The sequence below is a fragment of the Aedes albopictus genome, chromosome 3 (genome assembly GCF_035046485.1).
Source record: "Aedes albopictus strain Foshan chromosome 3, AalbF5, whole genome shotgun sequence".
NCBI lineage: Eukaryota > Metazoa > Arthropoda > Insecta > Diptera > Culicidae > Aedes > Aedes albopictus.
The window spans coordinates 413,808,781-413,833,780 of record NC_085138.1 but is presented as its reverse complement, the minus strand read 5'-3'; the positions used below and the strand labels follow the sequence as shown (position 1 = coordinate 413,833,780).

The 25,000-nt window shown below is 46.6% G+C and overlaps 1 protein-coding gene across 1 annotated transcript in view; it reads left to right on the top strand.

The window, feature by feature from the left end:
- Positions 1–24,882, top strand: part of LOC109622224 (probable E3 ubiquitin-protein ligase HERC2) — a 27,172-nt gene extending 2,290 nt beyond the window's left edge. The window contains exons 2-12 of the mRNA XM_062855494.1: positions 5,228–8,739; positions 8,816–10,524; positions 10,591–10,742; positions 11,439–15,945; positions 16,005–16,193; positions 16,256–16,571; positions 16,632–19,482; positions 19,543–19,737; positions 19,794–20,262; positions 24,406–24,537; positions 24,600–24,882. Coding sequence (XP_062711478.1) covers positions 5,228–8,739; positions 8,816–10,524; positions 10,591–10,742; positions 11,439–15,945; positions 16,005–16,193; positions 16,256–16,571; positions 16,632–19,482; positions 19,543–19,737; positions 19,794–20,262; positions 24,406–24,537; positions 24,600–24,608 — 14,041 coding nt within the window. The 3' untranslated portion in view covers positions 24,609–24,882. The remainder of the gene's footprint in view (positions 1–5,227; positions 8,740–8,815; positions 10,525–10,590; positions 10,743–11,438; positions 15,946–16,004; positions 16,194–16,255; positions 16,572–16,631; positions 19,483–19,542; positions 19,738–19,793; positions 20,263–24,405; positions 24,538–24,599) is intronic.
- Positions 24,883–25,000: the final 118 nt, after the last annotated feature.

The following is a 25,000-nucleotide window of genomic DNA, read 5'->3' as shown; positions in this document are numbered from 1 at the left end:
AGACTGAGTTCCGTAAAGTTTAAAGAGTTTTGAAAACTAAAGCAAACATATTTTGTATGGGGCCGCCCCATGGTGCGTCGGTGAGAGTGCAGGCCTAATAGCAAGTCGCTATTTAGTGACTTGGTCATTATTTTTAGTCCCCAAATAAAATTAACAACTTCTCCCAGAATGCTTGTAACTAGGGTGCCTGTACCAATTATGGCACTACCTAAGGGAAACTATTTGTACAAAAATAACAAGAAGACCAACGAATGTCAACAATAAGTTAAAGCTAGCTTAGTTTCCATACTTCACAGGAAAAATATAGAAACGGAGCCAAAACTTCTTTTAGTACTTATTACAGCGTGTGCCAATGATAGGAACCCTGTACCAGTTATGGCTACATTGTTTAACTTCGGTTCCTTTTCGCACTATTTGCATGTATTGCTTATGGGATTAGCCATAACTGGTACACTATGGCGATAATAGGTGCAAGGAAGCCGAAATTTTAAAGAAAATGATTTATTTCTACCATAATTTGAGCAAAATGTGGAGTTTAAATGAGTGCATTCATCTTTTGTGAACGTCATCTGTTGTTCACAATTTTTTTCTTGTTGATTTACATTGTTAAAGGGTGAAAACCAACTATGGCGAATAATTGGTACTATAGCCATAATTGGTACACTTACTGTTGCGTATGCAACGAAGGAAACGATTTTCCGAACTTTTAATACGTATATTTGGCACGTCGCTGAGTGCGGCGAATTAAAAATTTCCTGCGGGTAACAATGCATTTTAGTTTTCCTCTTTAGGTTATAATTTTTGCTACTCACGTTTGTGGGTTTCCTGTATGTCTAACTGGGACTGATAAGGTTCGATGCCAACTATGAACGCGAGTTTCTGTTTAAGACTGGTCATTAGCAATCACCGAATATAAATTTTAGTTGTTAATAATAGTTAATTACCGTAATTACGATCTCAAACTGACTGCGGATCGACGAAACCTTTTGCATGAACGAACAGTTCTCTCCAACGCTAACCTATAAGCTGTACATATTTCTGTTTAGTTTTAAGTTCAATTTGCTCGAAATTTCACACTTTTACCGTCGCACTTAGATTTAAGAAAAAACCAACTGTAGAACCGTAAGATTATACTAAAGAACTAATACGTTTTAGCTATTAATTTAGGATAACAAACTCCCGAGTATCGCGTGCGGCCTTTCAGTCTGCCTTTTTAACAAATTCTGACGTTTTCCTCCTCACACCACTGCATGACAACTTTGTCGATTGCATCATCACACATCGCCGTCTACTTCACTCGGTTCGGTTCAGGTACTCAATCATTGACATGTCTGCGTTCAATGTGCTGTATTCACAGGTGCGGTCGTACACGTTAGGTGTACGCAACACTTACCCTACATATTATGAAAATTTAACCAGAAATTGATTCAAATAAATTAGTAAATATGGGACATTTTGAAGAAATTAAGAGTTCTATTACATTTTCATAGGCTATTATAAAAACCGTTGTTTTCTTCTTGTAATTCTTCTGAAAATTTCCAAGGAAGTACGTAGAGAAATATTTCAAGTATTACATCAAAATTTCTTAATTACTTTCTGTTATTCATTTTATTTTATTTTGAGAGAATTTTTGCAAAAATATTCAAGAAATCATATATGAAAAATTCTTATTCAAATTCACTCGCACATTTTTAAGCATTTGTCTATCTAAGTTTCCATCAAGGTGAAATTCATGACAGAAAACATCCAACAAGTTTTCCAAGAGTTTCATAATTTATTTATTATTTCTTGACAGAATTTTCATGCCATGCTCATCTAGTTCTGCACAATATATTCTATAAAATTGTAAATACATGCAGCTTTGTACAATTTTAGGAATGGAAGATGAAAGTTTTTCTTGAACATTTTCATTATGCGGTACTCCAGGGTTTTCTGAATCAAATTCGTTCTCTAATGTTTCCTCACTAAGCATATTTTTGTGCCAAAAGTCACTATTTAGCCACTTTTTTGCTATCTGAAAGTCACTATTTGGTCACTATTTCAGAGATTTTGGTCACTAAAATAACTATTTTGACCCTCAGTTCCTGCTACCAGCCCTGCTAAGATATTTTCCAGAGTGCCTTTTAGGATTTCTGTAGGTGCTTTACTACTTCTCATAAAGTTCTTCCCGTGATTTCTTTCATAGCTGTTTGTTTGTAGGCTTTTCTTCGTAGTTGTTTACAGGATTTATTGCAGTGATCCTCCTTAGACTGTTTATTTATAGACTTTCTCGGCATTATTCCCAGAGCTCTTTCTGAAATTCCTAAAGCAAATCTGTCCCAAGATTCTGGATGCTCCTTTTGGTATTTCTCTATTGCACTCGGAGTTCTTGCAGGGATTTTTCAGGAGTTTTATCGGAAAGTCTACTGGGATAACTTGTTAAGTTCTTTGTAAGAAATTCCCGGAAAAATATCAGAAGAAATCCAGGTGAAATCTTAGAAAACAAACTCTTCTAAGACTTTCTGAAGATATCTGTAGAAAAACTTTGGAAAATATCCTGAGAAAAACTGAGGTATCTTGCAAAAAAAGCTCTGGGAATAGTCTCGGGAGCAAATATCAAGGGTCTATAGTAGAAATCCCAGGAACAACTCTTAGAAATCCTAAAAAAACACCGAAAAAATCTCGAAACCAACTTTTTATGGGAGCAAACTCGTAAAAATTACCTCTAAATGTAAACTTGGGAGAACTGGAAAGAGCTAGAAAAAAAACTGACACATCTCCAGAAAAAAAAAACTGATAAAATCAAGGAAAATCTCGCGGAAAGACTTCTGCGAGAAACTGCGAAACAATTTAAATGAGGAATCCAAGGAGAGTTCTCGGAGGGAATTCAAGGAAGAATCACGGATAGAATTTCGAGACAAACATTCAAACAAATCTCGGATTAAACTCTGGAAAGATTTGATTTTCAATAAAGTTTCAAAACAAATCTCTGAAAGAATTCCCAATCATTAGAAGAGTTCTAGGGATGTATTCATCGGAGTAGCCAAGCCAACCGGTAACACTAGTTTTTATCTGAGAGTTTTTATTCAGAATTGTTTGTCTGCTATCGTTATTTTCAGTTTTCCGTAGGATTTTCATCATTACTACACCACCAGAACAGACAACATATATCCAAGTACAGTTTCAAACTGTGTGAGGAAAATCTAGAAATGTTTTTTAATCAATTTGGGAGTTGTTAATTAATTAATAAAAAGTTCGAGAATTCATCGATTTGGTGGAGTTTCTTGGATAATAAATTTTGCGCATTTTTCCTTAGAATGTTTACTTAATTTCCGAGGATATTTCTGTATAGTTTTTGAAAATTACATAAATTTTATAAAATTTGAGATAATTTTTAAATCCGAAACACTCAAAATTCCCTCCTAGAAGAATTTGGAAAACTCGGGAATTTTTATTTTGTCTTATGAGTGAACACTTCAACCCACTGAACTGAACTTAAATTCCTAGAGTGATTGCTTCTTATTCAGAGCTGCCCAATATCAGTCTTGTCCGTTGACTTACTGATGTTGCATCACTAATACCCCAGACAGACATGTGATACGAGTGTGATTCCTGTACAACGGTACGCAGTGTCAAGAAAATTCTAACAAGACTGACTTGAACTGAGAGAATTTTCAGTATGGCACTCATTTCAAGCGCAATTGTACAGTGATTCTTGTATCACATGTGTGTCATAAGTATAACACTGTAGGTCAATCTATATACAGACGGCAGTAATAGGCCACGACTTGATATTGACCCACGCTCTAGATCAATATCATTGCAGTGCAACTGATATGATATTTTAGTGGCCAAAACTCGAACTTTTTGTGGAGTTTCTGTGAAAACTTTTCCAGAAATTTCTCCGGAAGTTCTTTATAAAATAGCCCCACAAATTCATGCAGCAAATCGCTCGGGAATTCTTATAGTAGTTGTTGTAGGAATTCTTTCATTTTCTCCTAAAATTTCTCCAAAGATCAATCCAGTACTTCATCGGAAAATTTCTTTAAGAACTCATCTGTGGAGGTTGAAAAAAGTCCTACAGTGGTTTCTACAGTAATTCCTCTCACAAAAAAAACTTCCAGGAATTTCTGCATGAATTTTTCCAATGATTAATTCAGAAATACCTCCAAGAACCCATATAATCGAAGCGATAAACGTGCACTGAGGGTGATTGGCTTGATTGCCGGTCGGTCCATTACAAAAAATCCTGGACATCCTTGAGTATCTCTTAACCTGCCATACAATATACAAATGCAATATGGTCGTTACCAGAGGAAGCTCTCAGTTAAGAACTGTGGAAGTTCTCATAGAACACTTAATCAGACTTTGACCCTATGGGAATGTTGCATAAAGAAGAAGAAGAAGAAGAAAAAGGAGACATCCAAGGAATTCTGCAAGTTAGTCAAGTTGATTAGGCTCATCAATCCGCAGACAGAAATTTTGCCAGAGATTTCTTTAGCAATTATCAGTTATCCTTTCTAGAATTACCTCAAGGATTCCTCCAGAAGTTCCTATAAGGACTCATCCAGGAAATACACTAGGGAGTTTTCTTAGAATTTCTCCGGGAATGCCCAGGATATCTTCCAAGGACTCCACCACAGAATATTCCAGAAATTCTCTAAGGATTTCTACAGAAATCCCTCCAAAGAATAGTTTTAGAATGTTCTCAAGCATTCCTTCAGGAATTTCAACAGGCGTACCTTCAAAGATTCATCCAGCAAGTCCTAGGAATCCCTTCGAAAAATCCGCCAGGAGCTTCTCCCAGTCTAAAGATGCGTTCAGAATTTCCTACAGAGGTTTATCCGAGAAATCTTCTTAGGATACCTCCAAAGACTCTTGCAAGAATTATTCCAGAAATTCTTCTAAGCTTTCCTCCAGGCGTTTTTCCAGATATCCAGATCCGAGGATTCGAGCAGAAGTTCTTCTAATGATTCATGTAAGCATTATCCAGGAATCCCTTCAAGTGATTCTCCAGGTATTTCTCCAAGGATTCAAAAATTCTTCCAAAGAGTTATCTAGTAATATCCAGAGATTTTTTCAAAAAAAAATCCTCCAAAGATTTCTTTAGAAATTCCTCTATAGCCTTCTCCAGAAGTTCCTCCACGGATTTCTTCAGGAATCACTCCAAGGGTTCATCTCGGAATTCTTCAAAAACTCCAACAGGAATTGCTTGCATTAAATCCTCGAATAAATCATTCGAATACAGAAAAATCAATCAGAAGAAGTCAAACCCGCCCCTAAATGTGAATGCGCTTAGTCATCCAATTTCTTTTGATATTTCGTTCCAGAAAAATCCCAGCTTCGACCGAGCTCCCATGAAGGACTGCGACAAAGCCACGTTCGGATTGGCCCGCGTCGGGACCCGTGCTGCCCTCAACTTCTCCTTTGCCTTTCTACGCCGAGCATGGCGTTCGGGCGAGGACGTCGAACTGTGTTCCGAGCTGCTGCTGGAAGCCCTGGAAGCGCTGCAAACCCTACCGGAAGCATCCCTATTCGATACGTCGCAAATGTCCACCCTGTGGATCGAGGTGGTGGAAAAGTCCATCAAATTCCTGCGGCAGGTTGTGCTTGGGGATGTTATGGGGGGTCGCTGCTTGGTTCCGAAGCCGGATCGACATATTGCTCTGAACTTGCTGCTTGAACTTGGTGCCCAAAAGGGAACGCTTGGTGGATCCCTAGAGGGTATCTCCCTGCTGTTGACTCTGCACGAAAAAGATCAGGAAAGCGAGGACAATCGAAGCCCACCGCAGAACGCCGGAGCGCCGTTGGTGTCGCTCCTCAAACGGTACGAGCAGATCGAGAGCTTCGGATCGTACAGCGCAGTGGATTCGTTTCACTTTGGACCAACGGAATCGTTCCTTCGCTTCCTAACGCTGCCGGAAAACGAAACAACCAACGTGGATCTCAAACAGGCTGCCGTTATCATCATAAGTCATCTGGACAGGTTGGCGAAACCGCACCTCCCGGCCGGAAATTACTCGACCAAAGTCAGCAAGTCCAACTCCCAGCGGATCTTCACCCTGGGCTGGAGTTCCTGTTCGCCGGAAATGTATGGATTCACGTCCGATGAGACGGCGACGTCGAATGGGACGACGCAGCTGCTGGGATCGGTTCCGAGGTACTCGGGCGCGACAATCGAACTTCCATCGACGCTACAGGTTCGTCAGGTGGCCTGTACTGAGAATAGCATCTATATCCTGACGACCGGTGGACAGGTTTTTTCGCTGCACTCGAACAGTTCGGAGAATAGCGCCCCGAAGGCTTTCGATGGGCTGGAAGGGGTTAATGTGATTCGGATTGCAGCTCACTGCGAAGGAAGACACGTCTTGGTGCTCAGTTCGGCGAATGAGGTGTGGTCCTGGGGTGCGGGAGATGGTGGTCGATTGGGACATGGAGATACGGTGTCTAAGGATGTTCCGGCGATGATTGTAGGGTTGCAGGATAAGCAGATTTCTGGAATCTACTGCGGGGCGTCGTATAGTGCGGCGATTACTAACGCTGGTGAATTGTTTACGTGGGGACGGGGAACCTACGGCAGGTTGGGTCATGGAAATTCCGACGACAAGCTGGTTCCGACGCAAGTTCAAGCGCTGAAGTCCTACAAGGTGGTAGATGTGGCGTTGGGAAGTGGAGATGCTCATTCCATGTGCGTGACGGATGGTGGATTGCTGTTTGCGTGGGGAGACGGAGATTTCGGGAAGCTTGGAAATGGTTCCTGCAACGGATCTCCCATACCGGTGCAGGTCGATACGCTGGTGAATGTGGCAAGGATATATTCCGGATCGCAGTTCAGTGTAGCCCTGAGCTGTGATGGAACCCTGTATACTTGGGGGAAAGGACATGGCGGACGTTTAGGTCATGGTAATTCGGAGCATTCCAACGTTCCCAAGTTGGTCCGGGCGCTTGAGGGAAAGAAGATTGCGGATGTCGCTGTTGGATCAGCTCATTGTCTGGCACTGACGAGCAGCGGAGAGTTATATGGTTGGGGTCGGAACGACTACCAACAAATCTGCCCCTCGGGGGTCTCTCGGGATCCCATCATACAGAGCCCAATTCTGACAACGCCACCCACCTTACGGATATCCGGAATGACCTGTGGAGCTGCCCAGAGTATCGTGTGGTGTCATTCCTCAACACTTGGAGTAGCCTCCAAAATCCCATTCGTAGTAGATCTCAGTGAACACACATTCCGAATGTTGGACCAACTGCTTTGTATGGTCTGCAACAGCCCCGGGGACGTCCGCCACCCACCAAGTCAGGAAGCGGAATGTATTGCAGTTGCATCTCTCAATCTCTTACGTCTTCAGCTGCACGCCATGATCGTTAATAACGTTTCAGCTCGACAAGTCGGCCTTGTCGAAGGATCTCGTCTACTCGCTAGCTTAAAATCGCGAATTCTGAATCTGGCCGGAGGCCCAGTTGTCCTAAAAACCATGCAAGAAGCCGCCCAGTGGACCCTTCAGGTCGGATGGTCCATACTCCTGCCAACGGCTTCAGAACGTGCCCAAACGCTAACCTCGCTTCTCCCAGCCGGCCACGATTCGGCCACCACAGCCAGCAACAGTTCCGGCCATCGTTTCATGACTGATCTCCTCGTTGGTTCTCTAATGGCCGAAGGAGGCCTACAAACCGCCCTAAACCAGGCAATCAACGCTCAACGCTCGCAAGACTGCACCTCCACTGGAACCCATCTGTCCCTGCTGCATTTACTCAAACAGCTTCTAAGAAACAACTCCAGCCTAACGCAGGCCCGCCTCGGCCAACTCATGCTGGGACCCTATCTCAAGACTGAGGAAGGCTTTTCTTCCCCGGAACCACCCTCGCCTAGTCTGGATTTGCTGCATAAGTTCCAACGCCTGCTCCTGTCCTACATCTACCGATCAAAGGCAGACGATCTCAGCGGGGCGGAGGCCCTCCTCGACACCTACATCCAGCAGGTGGTCGGTGCTTGCGTTACCACCTTGAACAAAGCCCATGAAACCATCCTTCAAGGCAAGGACGGAGTAGCCGAAATCCTCAAGAATGACATCTCAGACGCCCTTTTGTACGAGCTCCTGATCGGACTTGTGCTGATCCAAAAAGAGAAGTCCCTCTTCCTGTCATCATTCGACTGGAACAAGCACTTTATCCCCCTGCTGCACGCCCTCGACAACTTCAACCGGCTGACCCACGAAGCAGAAGTGCACGACTCCGACGACATGGGCTGGCCGGGCATCATCTGCCGTGGAACGGCCAAGGCCGCACCCCCACAGGAAGAAACCCTACTGATCCGAAAAAGTGACATCGAGAACCACTGTGCCGACGGTGGCCATTGGGTCATGATCAACGGAAACGTCTACGACGTCAAAGACTACCAGGCGGAAAACGCAGCCACCCAGGAAATCCTCCACTCCAACGCCGGCAAGGACATTTCCCTGGAGATCAGCAACCCTCAGCATAGGACTGCGTTCGAGTTCATCACGTCGTTCCTTCGGGTGGGACGATTCGCCGTCAACGAGATAGGTGGCGACAAGGAAACTCCCCGGCAAATGACCACCCTGACCCATTTCCACTCGGAGTGCATGCTTGCGTATCTGCTGGGGTTGCGTTGTAACATTCTGCAGGCGGGATCCGCACTTCAACCGGCGGAGATCCAGTGTAAAAATTTGCTGAATTCATCGATTTTGAGCGGAGGTTTGCAGGTGCTTCAACCGAGCAATCCTTTCGACGAGGAAAAAGGTAAGATGATAGAAAGGGGAGCGGGACATTTTCCACAGACTATTTTTTTCATTTCGGTTCATTTTCTCGCCAACAGGTGAAGCCCGCAGCAGTGGATCAACCGCGGGAAGCACCCCAACAGACGCTTCCAGTCAAATCCCTATCGCCGATGTGCCTCAAATGGCGAACTGGCCTTCGGTTCTGATCTCTCATCGAGTGGAAACCATGCTCTCAAATTTGGGCGAAGGAAAGCTGACGGATCCTCTGGTAGCTTCGTGGATTGCCATCTGTGAGCGGTACTGTAAAGAAAACCATCTGATATGGCACCAGGAGTTCCCGCCGGAACATCCCGTCATGGAGCTGGAACGGCTGCTGATGGGAGTGCTAATCCGCCACCAGAATCTCGGACCACTTGCGTTGGCCGTTGTCGATCGAGAGCTCAGTGGTAATTGTTCCAAACCTCCTGCGCCTATTGTCAACATCATCAAAATCGTGCACCAGACCAAATGGGGAATTGTCAAGATGCGCCAACAGCTCAACCGAAGCTACAAGGAAGTCTGCGCTCCGATGATCGACAAATGTCGATTCCTGTTGTATGAAATCCGTCCGGCCATCAGCCTAGAACAGCACGGTCTGACAAACCTGCATATTCTGCATAAGCTGCCACGTTTCAAGGCCCTGGTACGGCGTATTATAGCCGAAATGCGTGTGGCCAAGAAGCAACTGGCCTGCGCCAAACCAGAAGACATCCTTAATGTGACCATCCAAAGCCAATTCACCTCTTCAGTGACCAAAATCCAATCCCAAGAGAATCTTAGCTGCAAGCACCTGTCTTCCACCGAGAATCTGGTCAACGAGAGCCTCATCAAGGTGGAAAGTTTAGAGAGTCTCACGACGGCAGCGGCTCGAGATCGATCTTCATCGCCAGTGATATTGGCCGTTCAGAAGCAACATACTGCGTCAGACGAGAATCTTCTGAGTGTGGCCTCTGTAGACAACGGAGGCGGAGATGCACCCGACAAGAAGATCCCCATCACCAGCGAAGAGATAAAAACACCAACAAATGAGCTGATCGATTACAACAACTCCAAGATGAAGAACGCCGACGGCGGAGACGAGTTCATCAACAACGTGATCGCTAGTTTGAGCGAGAAGTGCCTGATCGAGACGTATCCGGCGGAGTTCAAGAACGGCATCAGCCAGCAGATCGTGGACTTCATCTTGTACGATCTGTGCGACGTTGAAACGCTTCGCCGAGCGATGTACTGCCAGATTCAGCGCTACCAAATTCGAAAACAAGGTCTCGCCATGCTCTATGAACTGTTGAAGATCGTCGGGCTGTTTGACGCCGCTCAGTACAACCTCTTCAACGGCTACTTAGGGTTGCACGTATCCAAGGAAGAACCACAAAACGCGGAACACATTCTCGAGAACCTGAACATGATCACGGCCTTCCAGAAGGCGGACATTTTGATCGCGCAGGCCAAGATCATCGAATGGGCGGTCGCCGAGCTGCAGAAGTACGTCAACCAGGAGAAGATCAACGGACGACATCGCAACCACGGCGAGAAGGACAATTCCAACCTGGGTACGTACGTGTTTCTGAAGAAGCTGCCGAGGGCGCGATTCCTGCTAAGTATCTTCGGAATGCTGTCGCGATCGTACGAAGCCAATGAGCTGAGCTTGCTGATCAACTCTGGCATTTTGGGTAGTATCATGGGTTTGCTGAGACAGACCGGGGCCGATCTACCGAACAGCAAAAACAATACGGACATTTCGGTGATCTACGAGGATGTGGTGACGAATGTAAGGATTTGAACGGCTGGCGAAGCTGCTAGTTAGTTACAGCTGATGATTTTTTTCTTTTTCCAGCTCAAATCATCCAAAGAGGGACTACCCGGACCAGAACTGGCCAAGCTGATGAAGATCGGTACGAGGATCGCCCGCGGTGCCGATTGGAAGTGGGGTGAACAGGATGGTCCCGGCGGCGAAGGTCGGATCATTAGCGAAATTGGAGAAGATGGGTGAGTGTGTGTTTACTGTACCTATGTCATTTGGAATTAGTTCGTTTAGCATAAAAATAAGATCACATTTGCATAAGATATCATCATGCCGAATGTCCTTTATGCTAAATGACTCAGATTCGCCTAAATAAGACGGGAGAAGCGGAAGCGGGACATTTGGCATAAAGTCATTTGGCATAAGGCCATTTGACATAACGTATTTTTGGCATAATGGAAATGCACACTTCTTTGTTATGCCTAGTGTTAATTATACCAAATGACCTTATGCCAAATGACACAGACCCAGGAGAAGCAGAGGATTACAATGGCTGTTTCATATTTTTCACATGTTGGTCTAAGGTAGCGGGACATTTGAAATAATTGCTATTTGGCATAATCAAAATTGGGAGCGGGACACTTAGCATAAAGTCATTTGGCATAACGTCGTTTGGCATAAGGTCACTTGGCATAATCGAAATGCAACCTTCTTTGTTATGCCAAGTATTCATTATGCCAAATGACCGTTATGCCAAATGTCTTTATGCCAAGTGACCTTATGCCAAACGACTTTATGCCAAATTACACAGACCCATCAAAATTTGCCCTTCTTTTATGCCAAATGACTGATCAAATGGCTGATCTTTATGCCAAATGGCTGATCTTTATGCCAAATGACACAGAACGCTTCAAAAATCTTTCTTCTATCTCTCTTTGCAGTTGGGTTCGCGTCGAATGGGACAACGGCTCCACAAACTCGTACCGCATGGGCAAGGAAGGCCAGTACGATCTTCGATTGGCGGACAGTGCTCTGAAGGCCCTCTCCCCGGACAAGGACAGTGAGAAGGAGGACTTCATCGATCACCACCTGTTTAGCGAGTCGCATCCCACCAAGCTGTTGCGTAACGTTTGCATCAAAACCCTACAGATGATCTTCTCTTCCGTTGGTATTCATGCCGATCGCATGCAGGAAAATTCACTGAAAAGCGTTGCTTCCATGTTCCGATCGATCCTAACCAATCGGATCACGATCTACAACTTTGGAATGGAGCAGTGGACCACAATCGGATTTTTGCGGGCCATCTCCTCTTCGAAGGCCTTGTCAAAACACCTTACCTCACCGGTGTGGATAGATCTTGCGTTCGAAATTCTCAATTCCGCGATCACATGCAAGAAAGATGTGTACAAGAAGCTGCATTGTTTGAGGTTATTACAATCCACGTTGATCAATTGGACAAGCGAGGAGGCCGATCGTGTCGATGATATCATAGTAAAACTGTTCGACGTTCTGGGAACGATCAGTTTGTACTGTCCGAACGATCTATCGCTTTTGAACAATTCTGCGGATATTAAGTCGCGAGTGCTGTACAGTGCATCCCATACGGGTACGATCGCAGAGGAGATCATAGGTCTGATCAGAAAGTTACATACACTACCACTTTGGAACGAGAATATCAACTCGTTCATTGCCCAGAAACTGTGTCTAGTTGCCGATGTGCTTCTCGTCAGTGAACTTGAGATCAACTTCGAAAGCGAGAAAGCCTCGATCATGGGAACCCTTTGCACGATCGGCGGCTGCGATTCAAGGCCTCGATTGGGGCTCAACCTGACCCTGGATGGAGTGCGCGGTACAATCTCCCGTATGACCAAAAAGGGGAAGGTCGTCATGAATGTCCACGCTCTGGCCGAGACCAAAAAGATCCCGATCTTCAAAGTTTCCGAGTGTGCAGATATTGGTGCGTTCAGTCTCTCCAAATTGACGATCAACGAGATGTTGCTGAACTCCTGGGCCGTTCTGTTCTACGGGATCGGTCAAACCCCAATGAACATAACCAACAACATCAGCTCTCAGCTTCTCCAGACCCAGCAGATAAACTTCTCTGCCTTGAAAGCTACCAAAGTTCTGTTTCGTCATCAGAATCTCCTCCGAAAGATTCTTCGCCAAAGATCCCCGGGTGTGACCCGCAGCTCATCCAAGGATAGCTTATCCGATCGCGACACCAGCCCAGAAGAAGGCAAACCGCGCAGCGAATCCAACACTTCCGACGAGTCACAAACCTACACTGAACTCTTGATCCAAACGATCCTACTCCGGGCTACCCAACCGAGCCCACTCAAAGCGTGCTACTCATTCATGGAGATGGAACTGGCCGCCCTCAACATTTCCCAGATGCTAGCAAGTCACGTTCACAACGAGCTAAACGCTCCTTCCAACTCCAACAAGCGGTCGTTCCCGATCAGTCAACCGACGATGATCCACGGTGTTCCGATCTACAACAACGAATCGGCCCTGGAGGACGGCGGCCAAACCCCGTCCGGGGCGGAAGCCGTTGCCGGAGCGTGTTCCGTGGGAACGAATCGAGGAACAGCGAGGCGTAGTCCTCCAAGTGCCCTGGTTGCGCAGATCATGGAGATGGGATTCACTCGGAAATCGGTGGAGACCGCGATCAAAAGTTTGACGTTGCATACCAACAACAAACCAACGGCCGAACAGGTAGTTCAGTGGATTCTGGAACATCCGGACGTGACGGCGAACCTGGGAGGAAAAGGTGATGATAACGATGCCTACAGCGACACGGAAAGTGCCAGTTCGGATACGATGGACGGAGGATCGTCACTGCACGATTCGCAGCAAGTCCCGTTCAAGATGCGTGAGGACTTCAAATCGGCTGACCAGTATGCTATGTACGTGAGGGGGTTGATTTGTCCGGGGATGTTGGTTCGTTGCTGTCAGGACTTTGAAGAGATTCGTAAGGGAGATATCGGAACCGTATTGAAGGTGGAACCGGAAGGGCTGCATGATCTGAACGTCCGGGTTGATTGGCAAATGCATGACCGACCGTACTGGATGTGCTTTGTCCATTTGGAATTGCTGGAAGCTCCACCTTCCGAAAACAGCACAACGATCAGTGTTGGTTCGCAGGTTAGGATTCGAAATACGCAGCACTTCCGATATCGATTGAACACGATTCCGCGAGGCAGTATTGGAACGGTAACCTCCGTGAATGGAAGCGAAGTTACGGTCGAGTTCCCACAGCAAACTCTCTGGAATGGACATTTGAACGAGCTGGAGCTGATCTCCAATCCGCTTAATGCCATGAATTCCGGATTGGGTGGTGTCTTCGATATCATCGATGACTGGTCCCGATGTATCCGGTCTTTGACGGTTTCCTCCAATGAATCCTCGGCTAAACATCTGTTAGACAGAGGTGCCAACTTCTGGCAAAGTTCGTCTACCCAAGGTAAGCACTGGATTCGACTGGAAATCCACGATCAAGTGTTTATTCAAACCCTATCGATCAACGTCGATCCGGATGATTACTCGCACATGCCCTCGTTGGTGGTGATCAAGGGCGGAGACTCCGTGGCCACTCTCAAGGAACTCCATTGGGTTTCTATCAATCCGACGGATGTGGTAGTCCCGCTGTTGAACGACTGCAAACAATACTACGCCTGGATCGAGATCCTGATCAAGCAATGCCGCAACAACGGTATCCAATGCAAAGTGCACGGGATCAACATAATCGGCAAGCGGAAGCAAACGGACCTGGAGATGATGCTGCAGAATGCTTCCTTCCTTGCGACGGAGAACGAAACGGCGGCCGAACCAACCTATTCGACTTCCTCGAACTACGCAGATGATCAATCCATGAATGAAATATCTTCCAAGGTCTTGGTTTGGGGCTTGAACGATAAAGAGCAGCTGGGAGGTCTCAAGGGCTCCAAAGTGAAACTTCCGACGTATTCCTCGGTGCTAAGTCAACTCAAGCCAATTCACATTGCCGGTGGATCTAAATCCCTATTTATAGTGTCCCAGGATGGGAAATTGTACGCCTGTGGAGAAGGAACCAATGGACGGCTAGGATTAGGTCATAACAACAATGTCCCCACACCGAGACAGGTTCCCATCTTGAATCAGTATGTCGTCAAAAAGGTGGCAGTCCATTCTGGAGGGAAACACGCTATGGCGTTAACGCTGGATGGAAAGGTGTTCTCCTGGGGCGAAGGAGAGGACGGAAAGCTCGGTCATGGTAATCGACTGACCCTGGAAAAGCCGAAGTTGATTGAAAGTCTTCGCACCAAGAGAGTGCGTGACATTGCTTGCGGGTCGAGTCACAGTGCGGCGATCACTAGTTCAGGAGAGCTGTACACGTGGGGCTTGGGAGAATACGGTCGACTAGGACACGGAGATAACTGTACCCAGCTGAAGCCTAAGCTTGTGGCAACTCTCCAAGGACATCGTGTAGTTCAGGTAGCATGCGGAAGTCGCGATGCGCAGACCCTATGTTTAACGGAAGAAGGTCTGGTGTTCTCCTGGGGAGACGGTGACTTTGGTAAACTGGGACGCGGCGGATCCGAGGGATGTTCTGTGCCACATCAGGTCGAACGTTTGAACAGCGTAGGGGTGATGCAGATCGAGTGCGGAGCTCAATTCAGCTTGGCCTTGACCAAGTCCGGCGAAGTGTGGACTTGGGGTAAAGGCGACTATTACCGACTGGGACACGGAACTGACCAACACGTGAGGAAGCCAACTCCTATTCAAGGACTCCGTGGTAAGAAAGTCATCCACGTTGCGGTAGGAGCCTTGCATTGCCTGGCAGTAACTGACAGCGGACAGGTGTACGCGTGGGGAGATAATGACCACGGTCAACAAGGTTCCGGAAATACAGTTGTCAACAAGAAACCAAATCTTGTGCTGGGATTGGACGGAGTGTTCGTTAACCGCGTTGCATGCGGAAGCTCCCATTCGGTTGCGTGGAGTTTACCTCAAAATCCGTCGGAGAAGGACAAGAAAGAACCAGTACCGTTTGCCGTTAGTAAAGATCCTTTGGGTAGCCATAGCTTGGGAATCCATGCTTCCGATACGGAACCCACAACTGCTCATCCCCAGGTTGGAACCGTGAACACCAAACAACAGCGGCCTTCACTCTCCGAAAGTGTTCTATCCCTGGAAACCTACGGCGCTCGACAAGCTGCCTTGTCCCACATTCTGAACGCCATGAGTATTCTACAGGCGAGGTCGTGTATCATCGCTGCCTTGACTTGCCACTCGCAACTAACTGTGCATGACAAAACCCTAGGCGCATTGAACGAGACTCGTCCCATGACCCCAATCTCGGAGAATGACCTGATCGAGACCAAAACGGATACAGTGGTGGCAAACCTGCAAAATGAAGTGATCGCTCATGGTGGAGGTGAAGGACCAGCTGATGCTTCTGGATTAACCGTAAGTTTTTGAATATCTTTAACGTTTTTGGGTACCCTCAGCATTTCATTGTTTTTTAGACTAACGATATCAATGACGGCGATATCCCCATTGTATCCGGCATGAACAATACTTTGAACGCTTATCGTAGTCTTACGGGATCGTTGTCACTCTCAGCGTCGATATCCAGCTGTAACGCAACACAACGACATTCCAAGATGTCCGCAAGTGCTATGTCCGTCATGGCAGCCACCATGACCCATAATGAGGTTAGTTCAATAGATCCGCGTTGTTGTCTGATTATCGTCAACCAAGCACTTGTCCTTTCCAGATGATGAATGAAGCTCCGATCATCAGCGGCCTGGATGATTTTACCGCACTGCTCGGCGAATCGGAAGCCAAGCATCTGATCGAGCTGCTCAAGTTGAGCGTTTCGGGTCGAACGGGTCCGGCTAACACTTCGGAAACAATTGCCAATACGTTGATCGCACTGGCCAAGGGTAGCACGACGATCGCCAACATGTTGATCGAAACGTGTATTACGGAGCTGGAGGATCTGTGTACTTCGCGGCATTCGCTTGGTAAACTGCCGAAGGCGGTCGTTCAGGAGACTAGTCATCCGTATATTGACGATATAACGCTAGTTGGTGAGTGTTTTTGTGTTGGATTTGTAGGATCTGTTCTGAATCTATGATCAATTTCTTTAGGTCATGTGAAAATTCCTGGTGCAGAAGCCTTACGAATTGAGTTCGACAGTCAGTGTTCAACAGAACGTCGCAATGATCCGTTGATCATCATCGACGGTACGGGTCGGGTCGTAGCTACGCGTTCTGGTCGTGAGTGGGCTCAGTGGGCGCCGGAAATCCGAATTGCTGGGGATGAAATGCGGTGGAAGTTTACCAGTGACAATTCCGTAAATGGGTGGGGTTGGAGATTCTACGTCCACGCGATCATGCCGGAGTCCTATCTACAAGAACTAGGGTCAGACCGAACTGTGCTGTCACAGCCATCGATTGCAATGGTTATGGCTTTGCTGGAATCTTCCCTTGTTCCCCACCATAGCAATACCTTGATAAGATTAACAGCGGCCTTATCTCAGTGTGCTCAGCTCAGTTCCTTAACCATTGCTCAAAGAATTTGGGCATTGAAAAAGATGCATCAATACCTAACATCCAGGGATGCTCCTCGTGCTCTAGAACCATCTGTTGTGGAGATTCTCAGCCCGTTGATTCCGATAATCCTTAGGCAATACGAATACGAAGAGCCGCAGGTCCGTACAGGACTTCACCTGATGCACTCCGAGTATTTCAAAACCTTGGTAGCCTTGGCATGCGATATGCAACTAGACTCGCTTCTACCGCACGGCGATGCCCACAAGTGGGCGTGGTTCCGACGGTACTGCTCAGCTGTTCGTGTAGCCCAATCGCTGATCCGCCGTGTGACCTTACCGCCGACTTTCACACTCGAAGTACGCAAGAAGCTCTTGGAAATCGCTTCACCTGCGACAAACCCCTCGAATCTACCGAACACTGGAGCAAACAGTCTCACCAGTAGTAACTGCTCCCTTATCCAACACACCAACAGCGGGTCGAATCTCAGCCAACAAGGGTTCGACTTGAACAGCAGCTCCGCACCAGGAAGCGAAATCGAATCGATCGATACCTCTAAGTATCTCCACGAAGATCACAACTACTTCACGCCGCAGTACGATTCGCAGTTGCTGCAGTGGTTCAATCGGCGACCGGAGGATTGGGCGTTCTCTTGGGGTGGGGCAAGTACCATCTTCGGATGGGGTCACAATCACCGCGGACAGCTGGGAGGCTTGGACGGAAGCCGGATCAAGATGCCGACCCCTTGTGAAGCGTTGAGTCTACTGAGGCCCATTCAGATCGCCGGAGGTGAACAGACGTTGTATGCCGTGACACCGGATGGAAAGTTGTATGCTACGGGTTATGGAGCTGGTGGCAGGTTGGGAATAGGTGGAACAGATTCAGTGTCCGCTCCGACCTTGGTGGAGTCGTTACAGCATGTGATCATCAAAAAAGTGGCGGTGAACTCTGGAGGAAAGCATTGCTTGGCGTTGTCATCGGATGGTGAGGTGTTTTCGTGGGGAGAAGGTGAAGATGGTAAACTAGGCCATGGGAACCGGGATAGCTATGATCGACCGAAGTTGATAGAGGCATTGTCTGGAATTGGAGTTATAGACATCGCATGCGGAAGTGCTCATTCAGCTTGTATAACATCACAGGGACATGTTCTGACATGGGGCAAAGGAAGATATGGTCGGTTGGGTCATGGAGATTCCGAAGACCAATTACAGCCGAAATTGGTCGAGGCGTTGTTGGGTTATCGAGCGATCGACATTGCTTGCGGTTCAGGAGATGCCCAGACCTTGTGCATTACGGACGACGACAATGTGTGGAGTTGGGGCGATGGAGACTACGGAAAGCTGGGACGAGGTGGATCGGATGGTTGCAAAATCCCTATGAAGATCGAGAGCTTAGCAGGTTTGGGAGTTATCAAGGTCGAATGTGGATCGCAGTTCTCAGTAGCCTTGACACGATCAGGAAGTGTTTACACCTGGGGAAAGGGTGACTACCATCGTCTGGGTCACGGCAATACGGATCACGTTCGTCGTCCAAAGAAGGTAGCCGCTCTACAGGGCAAGAAGATCATATCGATCGCAACGGGATCGTTGCACTGCGTAGCTTGCAGCGATTCGGGAGAAGTGTTCACTTGGGGTGACAATGATGAAGGACAGCTTGGGGATGGCACGGTAACAGCGATACAACGACCAAGGCTGGTACAGTCTTTGCAGGGTAAACATATTGTAAAGGTCATTTGTGGATCCGCCCATACACTAGCGCTGTCGACATATCAATTGAGTGAAGCCGTCCGACCACCACCATCCCCTCCGCTGGAGTATGACCTTGTCCGGGACATTTCTCCGGAGGTTCTTCATGCTCGGTTAGTACTGTTACACCATTTCTCCGAACTAGTCTGCCCCTGTTTGGCTATGCTTCCGATTAGCGGCGAGCTCTCTTTAGGTGCTTTGAAGGACATTTTGGTATACTCGATCAAGGAAGCTGGCTTCCGGAAAGTAATCCAAACGACCATGGTTCGTGACAAACCCCACGGACCGGTGATCGAGCTCAACAGAATACAGGTTAAACGATCGCGGATGCGATCTGGCAACGGGTTAGCTGGAGTGGATGGAATGAAGAGCGTATTTGGACAGATGGTGCAAAAATTACCCCTGTTGACCCAGGAGGCCCTCTCGATGCCGCATCGGGTGTGGAAGGTGAAGTTTGTGGGCGAAAGCGTGGATGATTGTGGTGGAGGATTTAGCGAGTCTATCGCGGAAATGTGCGACGAGTTGCAGAACGGTAGCGTTCCGCTGCTGATTCAGACTCCGAACGGACGCGGAGAAGCCGGTGCCAATCGGGATTGTTTCCTGCTGGATCCGACGTTGAACTCGGTGCTACACATGAACATGTTCCGATTCTTGGGAGTGCTGATGGGAATCGCTGTGCGAACGGGATCACCTTTGAGTTTGAAGTGAGTATTATCGATGTTCTTCTCCCATTTGAATTGTAAGATATGATGATTTCTTTGCAGCTTGGCTGAACCCGTTTGGCGGCAACTTTGCGGAGAAGTGCTTCGTCCGTCCGATCTGACGGAGGTGGATCGTGATTACATTACTGGACTGCTTTACATTCGGGACATTGAAGACGATCCGAAGGTGTTTGCTTCGATGGAGCTTCCGTTTTCAACGCCGTCGGCCAAAGGCCATGAAGTTCCCTTATCAACAAGGTATTGGAGAACTTCCATGATCGTTCAATGATATTAACTGGTCTTTCTGTTTCCAGGTTTACCAAAATCACCCCGGACAACCGTAGCGAGTATGTCAAACTAGCCCTCAAGTATCGCATCCACGAGTTCGATGAGCAGGTCAAAGCCGTCCGGGACGGCATGTCCAAAGTGATACCGGTGCCGCTACTTTCGCTGTTCTCGGCCTCTGAACTACAGGCCATGGTTTGTGGTTCACCGGACATTCCCCTGTGTTTACTGAAGACTGTTGCCACCTACAAGGGCGTGGAATCGACGGCACCCCTGGTGCAGTGGTTCTGGGAAGTAATGGAAGAATTTACCAATCAGGAACGGTCGCTATTTCTGCGGTTCGTATGGGGCCGAACGCGACTTCCGAGAACGATTGCAGACTTCCGAGGGCGAGACTTTGTCCTGCAGGTGTTGGATAAGTACAATCCGGCGGATCATTTCCTGCCGGAGAGCTACACCTGCTTCTTCCTGCTCAAGATGCCCAGGTATTCGTGTAAGGTGAGTTGGGGTTAGAGAGCTGGGTGTTCTTTGTTTGGTGTGTCATTTGGCAAAATGTCCGTCTATGGATTAAGTTCCCAAGGGTTCATTATCAGGAGTATCACTTATTTTCTGTCGAAAGACCAAAATACAGCTGATCCCACAAAGTACACAACAATAACGTGCCTTTCAAGTCTGTATAAGATGTTGTCATCGGTAATAGCGAGGAGGATATAAGAGCACTGCAATGCTAACAACGTGATGACCAAAGAACAAAAAGGATGCCGCAAAAACACGCAAGGCTGCAAAGATCGGGTCATCATAGAAGCAGTTATTGTGGGTCAAGCTACCGAATAGCATAGGAACCCGAGCATGACGTACATCGACTACAAGAAGGCGTACGACTCAGTATCGCACTCGTACCTTCTCAAAGTCAGGCTTGATAATCCTCCTCGAATTCAAAAGAGCTTTGCAACATGCTCTAGAGCGGTGTTTTGCTTTTGCCTCGTCGCGAGGGAGCGAACGAACCCCAAACAGAGAGGCAAAAAAAAAACTGAGCGAGGAAGAGGGGAACGAAAAAAGAGCCGATGAAATTTTCGGGTTTTTGAGTGCGATTTACGCCTCGAGAGTCTTTCTTTGTATGGGAGTGGAATTCGTGAGAGCTTTTTGAGTGTGAGTGGACGTGAGAAACACAACAAACAATTATGAGTGTTGGCCGAACTCCTCGCTGCGCGGCAAGCTCACGCTCGATGCTGTTGAGGTTTTGCGTTGTGATTTCTGAGTTTTATTTTACCTCCTCAAAAAACCGCCGAAATCGCTTACTCATTTTCTCGCGAGGGAGTTTCTGTCAAGCCTGCTCAAAGTACTGCTGCTGTACAAGGTAGACGTGAACGTCATCAGGCAGATGCAGCACCCGATAGAGAAAATTTTCCTCCAAGAACGATGACGCTTTCGACTTCATTATCAATCAACAAATCAACAAATGGGAAGAAAATGTTTTCGTCGAGATTTTCGAGGAGTAAATCAGTGTATTCATTCGATGCTATTTTGTAAAGATTTGCCAAAAGATTTGCCAAATACGTGGATTAGTTGAGGTCTGCTGCCAGTGAACTAAGGGCATTGAATATTGCGCACGGATTGGCACGGATATACTTTTTCAAGGATTTCGTCGGAGAACCAGCGGAGGACGTCGTTCGAACTACAGTGCTGGCAATCAAGTTGCTTTGTCCCGGTCCCATCCAAGTAGATTTGAACTTTTCCTTGAAAATGCCCGGTACAAGATTTTTCTCACTTAACGCTCTTTATGTGAACTTAGAGAAATGTCTTGCCCAGAAGCACGCAGAATCAATTTATGAATGCAATCAAAAATGTTGCATTTTCCCGTTTTTAGTTTTTTGATCGTGCCAAATCATGCCATTTGAGTACAAAGTATAAAAATTGCTCATGCCAAGAGAAAAAAAAAATTGACAACTTTCGAATCATGACTTGCTTAGCAATACAAACTTGCCAGCTGTCATTTACTTTTTCAATATGGCGGAATGCATGATATGCCATATCGGATTACCTCCCTTATAATTACCTTGATCAGGAGTATCACTTATTTTCTGTCGAAAGACCAAAATACAGCTGATCCCACAAAGTACACACCAATAACGTGCCTTTCAAGTCTGTACAAGATGTTGTCATCGGTAATAGCGAGGAGGATATAAGAGCACTGCAATTCTAACAACGTGATGACCAAAGAACATAGAAGCAGTTATTGTGGGTCAAGCCACCGAAAAGCATAGGAACCTGAGCATGACGTACATTGACTACAAGAAGGCGTACGACTCAGTATCGCACTCGTACCTTCTCAAAGTATTGCTGCTGTACAAGGTAGACATGAACGTCATCAGGCAGATGCAGCACCCGATAGAGATGTGGAGTACGTCCCTACAAATTACCGACGGAACAGCTATGTTGCGGTCCAGAACTATCAGCATCAGGAGGGGGATATTTCAAGGCGATACCTTCAGTCCGCTATGGTTCTGCCTTGCGATAAACCTCCTTAGAAGAGTGCTCAACCAATGCAACTAGGGCTACCAACTGAAAAATGGCGGAAGAAGTACAAGAATAACCCACATCTTCTTTATGGACGACCTGGATCAGTCCAGGAATCAGTACAGAGACTGCATCCACTGTTGCAGCTTGTGACGGTGTTCATCCAGATGTAGTTTGGAATTGACAAATACCGATCAGTCTATCTTAGCCGGGGTCAAGTAGAAGATGCCAGCAGTTTCAGCGTCAACAAACAGGAGGAGATTCAGAATATGCAGTTGAAGGGCGAAGCGTACAAATACCACGAATTCCTATAACTTAGAGGTATTCGCCACACAGCGATCGACAAGAAGCTGCAAGACAAGTTCTTGCATCGTGTCAACTGTGTTCTGAAAAACTTTCTGTCAACCGGCAACCAGATGAAAGCGATCAACACGTTGTTTGTTGTACCTACAGCTTTGGGGTGGTAAAGTGAACCAAGACTGTCCTCGAGGCGCTAGAACAAGCAATACGATTGGTGTTCACCAAGCACCGCATGCGCATGCGAGAAAGTCACCCTACCACCTGCAGTTGGAGGAAGACACATCACCAATATCCCAGGTAGGTGCTATGTGTCTCCCAGATCCAGTAGTTGCGGGCATATTTTGTAGAAAGCCAGAACCGTCATGAAATATACCGCACTGTGTGTGATGTTGACCGTGGTTACAGCGCCGTGCTTCTGGTGCAGGAGGATTCCAGCTGAACTGCGACATCAAGACCTCCAACAAGGTGATCGTAACGTGGATCAGACTACCTCGATCGTCACAACGAAGTTGCCAAGACTGTGCACCAACAGCTTGCTTCAAAGCACAGCTTGGTCGACAGATTTGTACCCTACTACAGGTTCCAGCCGGATCCGGTTCTGAGAAATAGTTACATAATGATGTTCTAGGGTCGCGAGATCATTACGGACGTCTTCATTCGTGTCAACCGGTTTACGACAAAAGGATGAAGCGGGTAACCCTCATCGACATCGCTGTACCGTTAGACCCTAATGTCCAATCAGCGTTCTCCGGCAAGATAACCATGTATCACGACCTAGCGGAGGAGTTAAAGCAGATGTGGCACCTGGAGGGCATCCGTATAGTTCCGGTTGTCCTCTCGGCAAGCGGAGTTGTCCCCATATTTCCCCTAAGGTCCCTAGAAGATCTGGAATTGAAGCACTTGAGCAGCACTCTAAAAGCGGCGATCTTTGGAACCTACAGTTGGTAATTGAACGGTTCCTGAATCATCACAACTGTACTGTCCGAAGCAGACGCATTAGGATATAAGCAAACCGGCTAATGAGATCCACAGAGCCTAATCCCCTTTGGCATTCCGATTGCAGTTTCCAGCAAATTTTTGCTGAGAAGTGAGAATAATAATAGTAAACAATGGGGTTTGAGACAAGTAATCCTCATCGATATCGCTGTACCGTTAGACCATAATGTCCAATCAACGTTCTTCGACAAGATAACCAAGTACCACGACCACGGAGGAGTTAAAGCAGATGTGGCACTTGGAGGACATTCGTATAGTTCCGATTGCACTCTCGGCAACCGGAGTTGTTCCTAAATCGCTTCTGAGGTCCCAAGACGAATTGAAGAAGAAACTGAACAGCATGAACATGAACATGAAGGCGGTGATTGTTAGAACCTGTAGCATAGTTAGGCGGTTCCTGAATCAAACTAAAAGTACATCCAAATGCACACTCATAGGATAATACGCACAGAGGTTAATCCACTTTGCCATGAGATTACTTGGGGCAGATAGGTGAAGGTTTCCAGCAGTATTGCTGAAAGGTGCCAAAAATCCTTTAATAATGATGATTTTAGTTAGTTACAAGCAGTAGTCTCCTTGGCTCTTAGTGTACGTTAGTGTATCTGATCTGGTGATACAAGAGTATAAGCTACCTGTAGCTATGGACGGTCAATCAAGCTCAGGCTCCTAAATGACATTTGAGTGTAGAATTAGCATTTAAGTTTAAATACACATTCATAAAAATTAAAAAAAAATCCTAAATGACATTTTGCCAAATATTTTAGATCAGTTGAAACCTGCCAGTTTTCAGAGTTGAACATGAACTGAACACTGCTTTCTCATTTGCAGGCTGTTCTACAAGAAAAGCTAAAATATGCCATCTACTTCTGCAAAAGTATTGATACGGACGAGTATGCTCGGGTGGCGATGGGTGACCCTACGGAAGCCACCGGCAGCGAAGATAATAGCGAAATAGAATCGGTAAGTAGAAACTATTTTTAAAACCAGAAACTCTGTCAAGAACTTTTGATCTCCCGCCATAGATTGCTTAAACCACTTAACTCGTGTGCCTCTGCGAGCTTATAGGACTGATCACTATACAACATAATTCTAACGAGCGAACCCTGGGAAAGAAAGGGCAGCTCAGCGTGAACGAAACGTTCTAGGAGCAAACCAAAAAGACATCCTCTCCGACATTCTTCGCCATTTTGATTATCAGCAGCAATCTAGAATTTACCAATGGGTATGTGAATCCACCAAAATGCAAAGCGTGTAGCACGATATGTACTAGTAACATGTATGAAATGCATTTAACTTAACTAGACTGCCCATGATCGCATATCAGTCCCATCTTTGCTGGGTTTCCTATTCATATGGGACAATTATGCGATCATAGGCAGTAGACTCCTAAACAATCCTGAGCAAAAAAGATGAAAACAGCTCT